The sequence below is a fragment of the Bos taurus genome, chromosome 25 (assembly GCF_002263795.3).
Source record: "Bos taurus isolate L1 Dominette 01449 registration number 42190680 breed Hereford chromosome 25, ARS-UCD2.0, whole genome shotgun sequence".
Lineage (NCBI taxonomy): Eukaryota > Metazoa > Chordata > Mammalia > Artiodactyla > Bovidae > Bos > Bos taurus.
Window position 1 is genome coordinate 956639 of NC_037352.1, and position 12458 is coordinate 969096.

The window sequence follows — 12458 nt, forward strand, 5'->3', positions numbered from 1 at the left end:
AATAGGAAGCGCAAGGTTGAGTGCTCCGGGACTGGAGGAGACAGAGATGAAGGCCGGCTTGCGTGGGCGGCGTGCAGCTACGGGTGGGGCAGGAGCAGAGCCTTGGGGAAGGGGCGGCCGCCCCCGGGCCCCCCACCCCGCGGCAGAGAGGGGTTTCCCACCAGGGGCCGCCCAGAGGCGGTGCGTCTGGGCAGGTCCAGAGCCTCAGTAACAGCTTGGCGTCCACCCTTCAAGTCCGTCTTCAGCCGTTCATCTTCCTGCCCATCGGGCGGCTCTTCCACACCACACGGGACGGCCCGATGCTGGACCCTGGGGGCAGGGTCTGGAGGCCCCCGCACACTCCCCACCGCCGCAGGACAGCCTTGAGGGCTTCCCTACAGGGGTCTGCCTGCTAGGGGTCACAATCAGCTAGGGCCTGCTCTTGCATCTGTGTGTCCTGGACCCTGGCGTAGTGGAAGGACGGGGCTCCGGGGGCTGCCGCAGGTACAGGGCAGGCAGCAGGGGGGAGTTGGTCCCGGCGCGAGCAAGAGTGGCCTGGCCTGGGTGGTGGCCTCAGCCATGGTGAGGAGGGCACAGATGCTGACCCGGATGTCTGGCGTGGGCAGCTCTGGGCCACCCCAACCCAGGTTCCTTTTCCTGGTGCTGGAGCCCCTCTGCCTGGGCACGTGGACGTTCACGCTGAACAGTTGTGGGCTGGGCCTAAGAGGGTGAGTGAGCCCAGCAGATTGCTCTGGGGGCAGCCAGCTCAGGCCTTCTCATCCTCCTGGGAGCTTTGCATCTCTGTCCACGTGATCTCAACGTGGCCTGGGGGGTCAGGGCTTAGACCCCACATAGCAGCCACACCCGGGGACTCCGCCCTACAGCCCTTGAGTCCTGTGTTCCCCGTGGGTTTGTGTCTCTGGGGTCTGGAGCCCGGTTCTGCTGTCTGACCCCTGGTGATGGCGTCCCTCACCCTGACCCTCCCCCACAGGCCCCGCCCTACAGCCTCAGATCCTTGGTGGGGGGCAGGCATGATGTCCCCTCCCTCCGCATGTCCCAGGCGGCAGGGGAGGGGCCGTGGCAGCCTTCATCAGGATGAGGGACAGGATGGGGGGATCTGAGTGACTGTCCTCATCTGGAAAGTAGCTATCGTCACCACTGCTGTACAGGTGGGGAAATAGGCTAAGAAAACGTGAGAGGTGGGTGGTGGTGCTCAGTCGCTCAGTCCTGTCTGACTCTTGGCAACCCCATGGACTGCAGCACGCCAGACTGCCCTGTCCTTCATCATCTCCTAGAGCTTGCTCAAATTCATGTTCATTGAATCAGTGATGCCATCCAATTATCTCATCCCTGGTCATCCCCTTCTCCTCCTGCCCTTGGTCTTTCCCAGCGTCAGGGTCTTTTCCAGTGAGTCGGCTCTTTGCATCAGGTGGCCAAAATATTGGAGTTTCAGCCTCAGCATCAGTCCTTCATTCAGGGTTGATTTCCTTTAGGATTGACTGGTATGATCTGAGGCTAAAAAAAGGTGAGAGGTGGGTGGGGGTCATGAAGAGAACCTGGCAGTCAGGTTCTTGTCCCCAGACTCGTGGAACCAGCAGGTCTGGGTGGGCTGTGGGCAGCTGCATAATGCTGAGGATTTGGCTCAGGGGTCCGGGACCACACCATCCTGCGCCACCCAGGCCTCAGGGACCCCCACCCTGTGCCAGGACCCTGGAGACCTGTGTCCCTGGTGATGGGCATGGTGAGTCAGTACCCCCATGGCGTGGCTGCTGGTGGGTGGGCTGGCTGCCTCTGGTGTGTGCTGATCAAGCCTCTCCTGACCTCCCCAAACCCCAGCTCCCTACCTTGCAGCATCCTAGCACCTTTGGGGGTCACCCTGCTCCCCAGTTGTCTTCCAAGCAGCCCTTGATGTGCTTTTCTTAACCAGCTGGGAGTCTGGGAATGAGAAGGGACATGGAGCTAGACATTCTGAAGTGGCTCCACAGAGCCCGGCCCTGGGTGAGCCCAGCCTCTCAGCCCTCAGCTCCCCAGATGTGGACTCTTCAGCACCATGGACAGCGACTGCTGTCCACCTTGCCCTCCTTGCCCTCTGGGCCTGTCATTGGGTTTGTGTTGGGCGCTTTGCAGCTGTGGGCTGGGAGACCATGGATCCAGCACCAAGAGTCTTCACGACAAGACTGACTTCCTGCACTGCACCGGCTGGGGGAGGCGAAGCCTGTGGGCATGGCTGCAGGGGTGGGAAGGTGGTCCCCACCAAGGCTGCAGAGACAGAAGGGAGGAGCAGGGAGGAGGCTGATGCAGGGCCGGTGGATGCAAGGAGAGCTTCCAGACGGAGTGTGCGGCCCGTGGGGCAGGGTGGGGGCAGGGTATGGCACTTGAGGGGGTCCCAGGACAGACCAGATCCCTGCCCCCTTTGCTGACTGGGTCTCCGGGCCTGGCTCTGGGCCCCTCTTTGAGCCTCTCTGGAAACCCATTTCTCATTGCAAGCCCCCAGCCTGGGTGTGGGACAGGCTTCCCCAGGGAATGTCAGTCCAGGCCCCACCCTGCCCAGGCTGGACAGCAGGGCTCTGTCAGGCCAAGGCCCAGGGGGGGTCCGGGAGCATGGGTCAGCAGTCTGTCTGCCTTTGTTTCAGCCTCCAGGCCTGGACAGAACCTTCCTGGCTGTGGGGTCCCGTGCAAAAGACCCAGGCCCCAGCCCCTCTGCATGTGGCCAGGCCTCTTGCCGGGCTGGCGCAGCCGTCTCTGCCTAGCCACACGTCAGCCTGGCTTCCTTGGACCCGCAGTGGAAATTGACTCTGATTTGTAGAATTTGGTTCAAAACCTACAGGATTTTTAATTAAAACCCGGAAAATCCATCTGTGTAATTAAGCCTCCGGAAGTCAGCGGCTGTGAGATGAGAGTCCGGTTGGCACCGCCTGTCGTCAGCTGCCCACTGAGGCGCGACTCGGGGATGGCTGGCCTAGGGGGCTGATGGAGCCTCCCTCCAGCGGGTCTCCTCTCTGGACTGGGCCAGGGGGACCCTGTGCGTGGAGAGCCCTCCCCAGGCAGGGCGGCTTGCGTCTCCTGGGTGCGGGTTGCAGGACCCCGGGACCTCATCCCTCACATGGTGTTTAGGTGGGGGTGGGGAGGGTGTATCATAGGATGGTAACCACCAAGGGCTGTGCTTGTGGGGATGGGTGGGGGCCATACTGGCCAGGTAGGTCACCCCAGCTACACAGACCGTGTCTCCGCTGCTCACGTGAGCCTGTGCTCATCCCTCAGGGTCATTGCAGCCATGGAAGCTGTGCTGAGCCCCTGGGGCAGGCCCCAAGGTTGAGGGAGGCAGGCAGGGTCAGGGGAAGCTGAGGTTGGGGGTTTGTCTACGGTTTGGGAAGGTATCGAGGTAGGACCGCAGCCCAGGACCTTGAGCGGGACTGTCTTTACAACTTGCTGGGGACCTGGCTTGAAGCACCGGCGGGGGACTGTGACCCCCAGTGCCTGCCCAAGAGCTCTTCATGGGTCCCAGTCCAGACCAGCCTGGGGCTCCAGATGTACACGGCACTGTCGAGTGCCAAGGTCCTCAGCTCTGCCCTATGCCAGCTCCAGGGTCTGGGGTGACCTCAGAGCGAGAGTGGGTGCAGGCCCTGGAGGAATCAGGCTGGTGACATCAGTCTGAGAAGAGGGATGTGGTGATGGTGGAAGATGGGAGGGGCTGAGGGCTCAGGGGTGGGCTGGGCTGGGCACTTTGCTGCTCCTGGAGCAGGACGTTCACCACGTGGGAGGCAGGGCCAGCCAGGCAGAAACCGTTGGGGTAGAGGAAGAGCTAGGGGAATTGGGGCAGGGAAGAGGTGTCGCGCGAGACGGGTGCGCAGTCCCCACACCCCTGCTGCTGGGGACAGGCAAACCGAGGGCGCAGGCTGCTCTGCACTGCCTCCCTGCAGGGGTGGGGGCGGGAAGCCTGCAAAACCAAGGGACCAGCCAGGTCTGGGGAGCATCTGACCATCACCCACCAGGCCCAGCGCTGCCTGCTCGCGGTGGCCCGCCATTGCGGACCTGGGGGCCGGGCCCTCTGAGCTATCTTAGCGGGATGCTGATTTCTGTTTCTCTGCAGCCAGATCACAGCAGAGGCACTTGTTACTGCTGAACCCATTAAGTGTAATTATGGCGCTCTCAGCGGGAACGGGTAATTACATCGGTGGCCCAGTGCCACACTGCGAGGGGCGCCAGGGACCAGGGGCTTCAGAGAGGCCACTGTTGGCCCTGTCCCTGTGGGGCACCGGGGGAGAAGGGTCTGCCCCTTGTCCCGGTGGGGCAGGCTGCCAGCTCCACGATGGAAGGGCAGACAGACACAGCCCGGCCTTCTGCCCATCCGCCTGAATTAACACACAGGCCCTGAACATCCCCACGCCTTGTCCCTCCCTGACCCCGGTCACGCATAGCCTCTGCCAGTGTATCAGGTGACCTCAGGGTCAGAGACCCGCATAGGCGGGGCCACATGGACCCCGAGCCTAGCACCCACGTGCAGAGGGGCGTAGAGTGGGCTCTCAGGTCCCTGGAGACCGACCCACTTTGTGGAGCCAGGCCCTACTGCTATGGTCACCTTGTTGAACTGTGCAATGCGCCCTCCCCCAACTGGCGGACACTGAGGGGGCACAGAGGGGCACCAAGGCTCCAGGGCACACAGCCCGCATGTGCTGCAGGCGGTCCAGCCCATCATCCTGTCCAGCCCCCTGGGCGCCGGGGGTGGGGCTAGGGGCCTCGGTACTGAATTTCCCAGGCTGTCTTCCAACAAGCAGTGTGTTCCAAGTGCTGACTCTCTCTCTTTAGTAGGAGGCCCTTTCCACCCCACAGAGCTTGGGAAGGCTTCTCGGGTCCCCTGCTATCCAGCCCAGGGCGGCACAGGCGGGCAGCCCCACGAGAAGCCCACCCCGGGGTTGGCTATGTGTCCTGGTGGGAGGCGAGGTACAAGGAGTGCCCCAGGGCCCTCCCATCTGAGGGACACCTGCCTACACCCACGGGCTTGAGTGAAGCCCCACTGCCCCCACCGGGGAACCCCCTTCCTCAGGCCTGGCACTGCTGGCCCACCACTTGGCTGCCTTCCGGAGGAGCAGAGGGGGAACTTGGCGGTGCACTGTGGCTTCTGTGGAGCCGAGGCGCCACCTGGTGGCCACTCTTAGAATGTGCGTCCTCATTGAGGTGGCCGGTGGCCTTCCATCCTGAGGGCCAGCAACCCTGCAGGTGACCAGGTTCACACAGCACGGGTTGGTACAGCACTGGCTGCTGGCCAGGCACCCTAATGTCCTGACTGGACACCCTTCTGCCAAAGGGAGAGTCTCCTGGACGGGACCCTTCACGAGCCGACTAACTTGGGGGGTGGTCCTCACTCACCTGTCCTTCGTCCATGTCCCATCCCCCTTCATCCAGGTTCACAGTAGGACTGCAGGTCCCCTGGGCACAGGCACTGAGCTGGGCTAAAGTTCGCATCCCTCTTGCCTGTCGCTGTGGTCAGGGCATCCTCTGGGGTTACAGGAGGGACTCTTGCAGGGCCACGGAGAGGGTCTTTGAGGCTGCCTTTATGGCACCCGTAACAATTAGTGGGCATTTGTAGTACCTGGGGTCCCAGCTGGGCAGCAGTGGTGAGCCTGGCCACAGTTTAGGGAGCCTGGTGGAGGGGCAGTGTCTGGCCCCGCGCCTCGGTCCAGGGTCCTGCTGTACACGAGAGGTTGGTAGCGGTGTCCAGAGGCCGGTATTGGGGTCTGTTCCTCACTGCCCAGCTGATGGGCCGGGCACGGAATGGGGAGATTTTGAGACCCCTGTGGCATCTGGGGGGGTGCTGGGGGAGCGACCTGGGGCTCCTTAACTGTTACGTGGACCCTTAACTCGGCACCTGCTCCACGTGGTTCGAGCATGTCAGCATGCTGGTCATCATGCTCAACTGCGTGACCCTGGGCATGTTCCGGCCCTGCGAGGACGTCGAGTGCCGCTCGGAGCGCTGTGGCATCCTCGAGGTGGGCGGGGCTGGAGGGGCGGGGCCTGGGGTGGGAGGGGCGAGGCCTGGGTGGGGTCGGAGGGCAGAGTTGGGTGTGGGCGGAGCCTGGAGGGAGGGGGGCGGGGCCAGTCACCGGCGGCCCGGGCCGTGTGAGGGGCGCAGGCCCCACTCTCAGGCCCCCCTCCTGCAGGCCTTTGACGACTTCATCTTCGCCTTCTTCGCGGTGGAGATGGTCATCAAGATGATCGCCCTGGGGCTGTTTGGGCAGAAGTGCTACTTGGGTGACACGTGGAACAGGCTGGACTTCTTCATCGTCATGGCGGGGTAAGGCCCCTCTCCCAAGGGCCAGCCTGGAGCGACCCCAGTGCCTGGTCAGGCCCGCCTGGGAGCGGCCCCGCGGGCCCCCAGGATGAGAGATGGGGAGGTGCACTCAGGCGGGACGGGGCCCGGGGAGTGGCTGGGGGTGGGGTGCCAGGAGCGGGACCTATCTGGGGCTCCCTGTGCCAGCACCAGGGACCGTGGGACAGGCACAGGGTGTCCGGGGTGGCCTGTGAGCGGCGAGGGTCCTCCAGTGCTGAGCGGAGGCTGTGCTTTCCCTGCCTCCGGGCAGCTGGGCTGGGCAAACGACATGGGGATCATGTCTCTAGCAAGTGCTCACCTCCTGGCCTCAGCCGCCAGGGTACCCTGGAGAGAGCCGGGTGCCTGCTGGCCTAGCTCTGATCTCCCCTCCCAGCACCTGCCCCCGCTGAGCATGCCCCTGCTCTGCCCCCAGTATGATGGAGTACTCCTTGGACGGACACAACGTGAGCCTCTCGGCCATCCGAACCGTGCGCGTGCTGCGGCCCCTTCGTGCCATCAACCGTGTGCCCAGTAAGTGACCCCCACCTGGGGCTGGGGTAAGTGTGGCCAGACAGCCCTGCTGAGAGCTCCTGAGGCCCCACTGGGCACAAGACCCAGAGGCCGTACCGCCTGTCTGGCTGCTGGGTACTGGGGTCCCAGCCCAGACCATGGTGCAGGCCTCCTGCCACTTACATAGCAGCTGAGGATTTGCCACTGCTTTTCGGGGTGGCGGGGGGCGGGTGGAGACGAGCAACCCTGTACCAAGCCGGGGTGTGATGGGCAGTCAGGCTGAATGGCAGCCCCATGTCCCCCAGGGCTGCTGAGTGTCAGGCCATTCGGAACCTCAGACTCATCATCCACACAGCATTTGGGATCATGTCCTGGAGCCATGCAGGACGTGGTGGCTTCCTTGTTTGGCCCGCCCCAGCAATCTTCCTATCTGAGCCCTGCCAAGGGGCCTGGTGCTCAGGGAAGCATGGAGAAACTTCTGGGCAGTCGTGTGGGTTTGGACGGTGTAGGTTTGGAAGCTTGTTTGGAAGGTGGTCTGTGCTGACCTTGGTCATGCCCACATGGGTCTGTGTGGGGATCTCCGTGTCTTCAGAGTTTCCAGTGTTCTGACTGAATTCAGCTGTTAGTTTTCCTGAGGGTATAGTGGGGGGCATTCCCCACATGACTGTCAAGTGTGTGTACGCACGCATACAGGTGGGTCTCGTGTACCACCTTGGTGTGCACAGCCTTTCTGGCTGCCTATCCTGGGTCCTGGTGGCTTCAGCACCGTGGCCCAGGGGATCAGGGCTTGTCCTGCAGCTCCTCCAAGAAGTATCCCCCCCAGGATGGGTCACTGTCTCCCCCTGAAGCTGTCAGCTCCACCAAAGAGCAGGAGGGTGAAGGGTTATGCTGTGGGACTCCTAGGCATTCCATCTAGCTGCCACTTGGCTCTACCCCTGGGAATCAGACAGGGTTCAGATGCTGTGTGACCTTGGGCAAGTAACTGTGCCTCTCTGAGCCTTGCTTTACCCACCTGTGAACATGGTACTCCTCAAGGACGGCTGTGAGGTGAGGTGGTTCTTGGCTCTGGGCCCAGCACCACCACACACTGGCATTGTTCACCTGGGTCCCCTTTCAGTGCCTGAAGTGACAACCCCTTTCACAGTACAGATCACTTTTCAGGCCAAATGCTGCCTTCAGCCTAGTTTCCCTGTGGGGTCAGGCCCTGGTCCCAAACAGGGTGCCTCCCCCACACTGGACCATGTTCCCCTCACTGTGAGCCCCCAGTGGGCATGTTCCAGGCTGCGTCTCACTCTGGCTGCCTGGGGTCCACTCTGAACCCTGGATCATCTGTGGCCTTGGAGCCAGTTGCAGTCTGGCAACGGTGGTGCTCTCAGACTTTGTCCCTGGTGAATCTTCCTCTTGGCCATTTCTGAAACTGCAGTGCCCCTCCCAGCTGTGATTACTCCTGTACCCCCAGGGGCCCCTCTGTCACCCAGCAGCCCCTGGGCGCTCTCCAGGGGGCCTTGGCATCTGCCCCAGGCTCTGCCTGCACCCTTAGCCTGGCCCTTGCTTGTTTCTGGAAGTGAGACATGTCCTTGCTGAGGTCTGGGAGCAGGGCAGAGCCAGGACCAAGCGAAGGGCTGGTGGGGCTGGCTGACCCACTCCCTGGATTAATCTGTGTTCATACACTCCATCGCACCCAGGAACGAAAGCTTCCAAACGCTTTCTCAAAAGCTGCCTCCTGGGACTTCCCTGGTGGTCCAGTGGTTGGGACTTCACCTTCCAATGTAGGGCATGTGAGTTCGAGCCCAGGTCTGCGGGCTAAGATGCCACATGCCTCGTGACCAAAAGTCCAAAACATAATGCAGATGCAGTATTGTAACAAATTCAATAAAGACTTTCAAAATGGTCCACATTAAAAAGAAAAAAATCTGTAAAAAACAAAAAACTGCCTCCTGTCCTGGGGTGCACACAGCCCCTACCTCCCCTCCAGGGCTCTGCTTCACATGATTCACATAGAGAGTGGGAAGAAACACTGGTCCCCAAACACAGTACCTGCTTCAAGACCCGTGGCTCCTGCATGCAGGAGGCAGCCCAGAGTCTGAGCTGCTGGGGCTCCCCCAGGCTGCTGCTCCCATGATGAGCTTGGGGCTGCGGGACTCCTGAACTGTCACGCTAGGGGCCCGCCTGGATACAGTGTGGTCCGGGCTGGCGTTCCTGAGGAGCAAGGACCACCTACCCTGAGCCTTTCCAGTCGGTGGCCTTATTTACTGCCCTCCGTGGGGTCTAACAGAATGTACAGGGGCCTGGGTCGTGTCCCCCGCAGAGGTACTGATGCCCACCTGTGAATGGCAGAGAGCTCAGGAGGGGCTGGGGCCTCAGGGATGCCCAGGAGGGCTCTGTTGCGCTGACCGGCTGCGTGATGCCTGCAGGCATGCGGATCCTGGTCACGCTGCTGCTGGACACACTGCCCATGCTCGGCAACGTTCTCCTGCTCTGCTTCTTTGTCTTCTTCATCTTCGGCATCGTGGGCGTCCAGCTTTGGGCCGGCCTGCTGCGCAACCGCTGCTTCCTGGACAGCACCTTCGCCAGGTGCGCAGGCCCTGCCCCTAACCTGCTCTTCCTGGGCCTACCTCTGGAGTCACCACCCCAACAGGCCCCTCCCTCCAGGCCCCGCCCCGGAGGCTCCACCCCAACAGGCTCCTCCCTCCAGGCCCCGCCCCGGAGGCCCCTCCCTCCAGACCCCGCCCCTGGAGGCTCCACCCCCAAACAGGCTCCGCCCTCCAGGTTCCTGCTCTCCAAGCCCGGTTTCCCCAGACAAGACCTGACCTTCCGAGAGCGGCACTAGCACTAGCGGACTTAGGTCTGCCTCTTACCTTTTGTTTTTTGTGTGTGTATACCTCTGTGTGTGTCTGTCTCGCCGTCTCTACTCCAGGAACAGCAACCTCAGCTTCCTGCGGCCGTACTACCAGCCGGAGGAGGGCGAAGAAAACCCGTTCATCTGCTCCTCCCGCCGGGACAACGGCATGCAGAAGTGCTCGCACATCCCCAGCCGCCGCGAGCTGCGCGTGGAGTGCACGCTGGGCTGGGAGGCCTACGGGCAGCCGCAGGCCGAGGGCGCAGGTGGCACGGGTCACCACACCTGCATCAACTGGAACCAGTACTACAATGTGTGCCGCTCGGGCGACTCCAACCCGCACAACGGGGCCATCAGCTTCGACAACATCGGCTACGCCTGGATCGCCATCTTCCAGGTGGGCTCCGGGTCTCTCCGGTACCCCACGCCCAGCGTGTAGGGCTGGGGGCTAGTGCCAGGCAGGGCTTTCCTGCCCCGCCAGCCATGCCACCCTCCCCAGGACAGGCGAGGAGGGCCCACTGCCTTCTCAGGGCCGTCCATGTGTCCAGCGTCCTGCCCGCCCCCCCTCAGGTGATCACGCTGGAGGGCTGGGTGGACATCATGTACTACGTCATGGACGCCCACTCTTTCTACAACTTCATCTACTTCATCTTGCTTATCATCGTGAGTGTGGGGACGTGGTGGGACATCCGCTGCAAGGGGTGGTGGGGTGTCCCTGCATTGTGACAGACCTGTCTCAGATCCTGAACTCCTCTGTTACTGACTGTGGCCCTGCCCCCGGGATCCATGGAGGTCCTGTGCCATCCTGGCCCTCCACAGGGAGTGTGATCCCCAAAGGTGGCACTCAGTTGGTTCTCTCAGTGGCCCTGGGGTCTGAGGCAGGGTCTGCATAGACCAGAGGTGAGTTGAGCCAGGAACCTGCCCTTTGTTGCTGCTGCTAAGTCACTTCAGTCGTGTCCGACTCTGAGCGGCCCCATAGACGGCAGCCCACCAGGCTCCCCCGTCCCTGGGATTCTCCGGGCAAGAACACTGGAGTGGGTTGCCATTTCCTTCTCCAGTGCATGAAAGTGAAAAGTGAAAGTGAAGTTGCTCAGTCGTGTCCGACTCCTAGCGACCCCATGGACTGCAGCCTACTAGGCTCCTCCGTCCATGGGATTTTCCAGGCAAGAGTACTGGAGTGGGGTGCCATCTCAGACCATAAACCCAAGCACAGGAGAGTGTCATCTGCTGACCCTGCCACAGAGGACAGTGCAGCCTTGGGGGCTGGGGGAGGCCTGACCCAAGCATGAGGATCCAGTTGAAGAATATATCTTCAGGAGGAGGGAATGAACCATACAAATGACAGGAAGGCGTCTCCCTACACGTCCTCCAATTGTCCACAATTGATAGCAGCCACTGCCCACCACCCATTCCAGATGCTGGGGCTTAGTATCGAATCAGCAGGGATCCCGCCTGTCCCAGGGTGCCCCGTCAGCCCCTAGATCGGGAAGCCCACAGTAGGGCTCAGTGTATTTCTCATCAGAGGCTTGATTGTGGTGTAGAAATCACAGCTGTTGTCCTGGCCTCCTGCCCCACCCAAGATGGATCCCAGTGCTCCCCACTTCCCCACCTCCCAGGAGCACATGGCCAGCAAGCTCACGGCTGGCTGCCCACCACAGGTGGGCTCCTTCTTCATGATCAACCTGTGCCTGGTGGTCATCGCCACGCAGTTCTCAGAGACGAAGCAGCGGGAGAACCAGCTGATGCGGGAGCAGCGGGCCCGTTATCTGTCCAATGACAGCACGCTAGCCAGCTTCTCTGAGCCGGGCAGCTGCTATGAGGAGCTTCTCCGGTACGTGGGCCACGTGTGCCGCAAGCTAAAGCGCCGTGGCCTGCGCCTCTACGCCCGCTGGCAGAGCCGCTGGCGCAAGAAGGTGGAGCCCGGTGGCGCCACGCATGGCCAGGGCTCAGGGCGGCGGCCGCGGCGGGCAGGCGGGCGCGCTGCCTCCATCCACCACCTCGTGTACCACCACCACCACCATCACCACCACCACTACCACTTCAGCCACGGCAGCCCCCGCCGGCCAGGCCCCGAGCCAGGAGCCGGCGACACTAGGCTGGTGCGGGCCGGAGCGCCAGCCTCACCCGGGCGCGGGCCCCCTGACGCCGAGTCGGTGCACAGTGTGTACCACGCTGACTGCCACGTGGAGGGGCCACAGGAGAGGGCGCGCGTGGCACACGCCGCAGCCACTGCCGCTGCTGGGCTCAAGCTGGCCACCGGGCTGGGAGCCATGAACTACCCCACCATCCTGCCCTCGGCTGCGGGCAGTGGCAAAAGCGGCCTCGGGCCCAAGGGGAAGCGGCCTGGTGGCCCCCCGGGAGCCGGGGGGCACAGCCCCCTGAGGCTGAGCAGCCCGGACCCCTGCGAGAAGATCCAGCACCTGGTTGGGGAGCATGGTAAGGACCTGCCCCTGTGGGGAGCGGTGGGGGGTGGGGCACAGGGCTCCTGGGACATCCACACCTATGAGCCCAGCCTTCTTTGGAGTCCTGGACAAGGGAGAGAAAGGGGGCCTGGGGGCCTCAGATGGGAGGAGGTGCCCCCCCACCTCCACCCATCCTGTGTTGTTGAGCAGCTGATGGCTCAGTGGGGTGCCAGTGTTTGCCACCGGGAAATGAGAATTCTGAAGCTAGCAAGCAAAAAAGAAGCCCCGGGGCCATGTCCCATGGCCAGTCTGGCCCCGAGCAGGGCGGCCAGTTGTTTCTCAGGAGGAGCACTTGGCCTGCACTCTTGGTGGGGAGACTGTGGCTGGGGCCGGGGCGAGAGGAAGCCAAGGTCGCAGAGCT

The 12458-nt window shown here is 62.6% G+C and overlaps 1 protein-coding gene across 4 annotated transcripts in view; it reads left to right on the forward strand.

The window, feature by feature from the left end:
- The first annotated feature begins 3690 nt into the window (after positions 1-3690).
- The window catches only part of CACNA1H (calcium voltage-gated channel subunit alpha1 H), a 28597-nt gene continuing 19829 nt past the window's right edge, over positions 3691-12458 (forward strand). For 2 of the 4 annotated variants that reach the window (XM_024985428.2, XM_024985429.2), the window contains exons 1-7: positions 3692-5966; positions 6138-6271; positions 6720-6817; positions 9211-9370; positions 9714-10032; positions 10206-10298; positions 11294-12071. In XM_024985428.2, coding sequence (XP_024841196.2) covers positions 5874-5966; positions 6138-6271; positions 6720-6817; positions 9211-9370; positions 9714-10032; positions 10206-10298; positions 11294-12071 — 1675 coding nt within the window. In that variant the 5' untranslated portion in view covers positions 3692-5873. Of the gene's footprint in view, positions 5967-6137; positions 6272-6719; positions 6818-9210; positions 9371-9713; positions 10033-10205; positions 10299-11293; positions 12072-12458 lie in introns of all 4 variants that reach the window. The other 2 variants (XM_024985430.2, XM_024985431.2) reach the window with 2 other exon arrangements.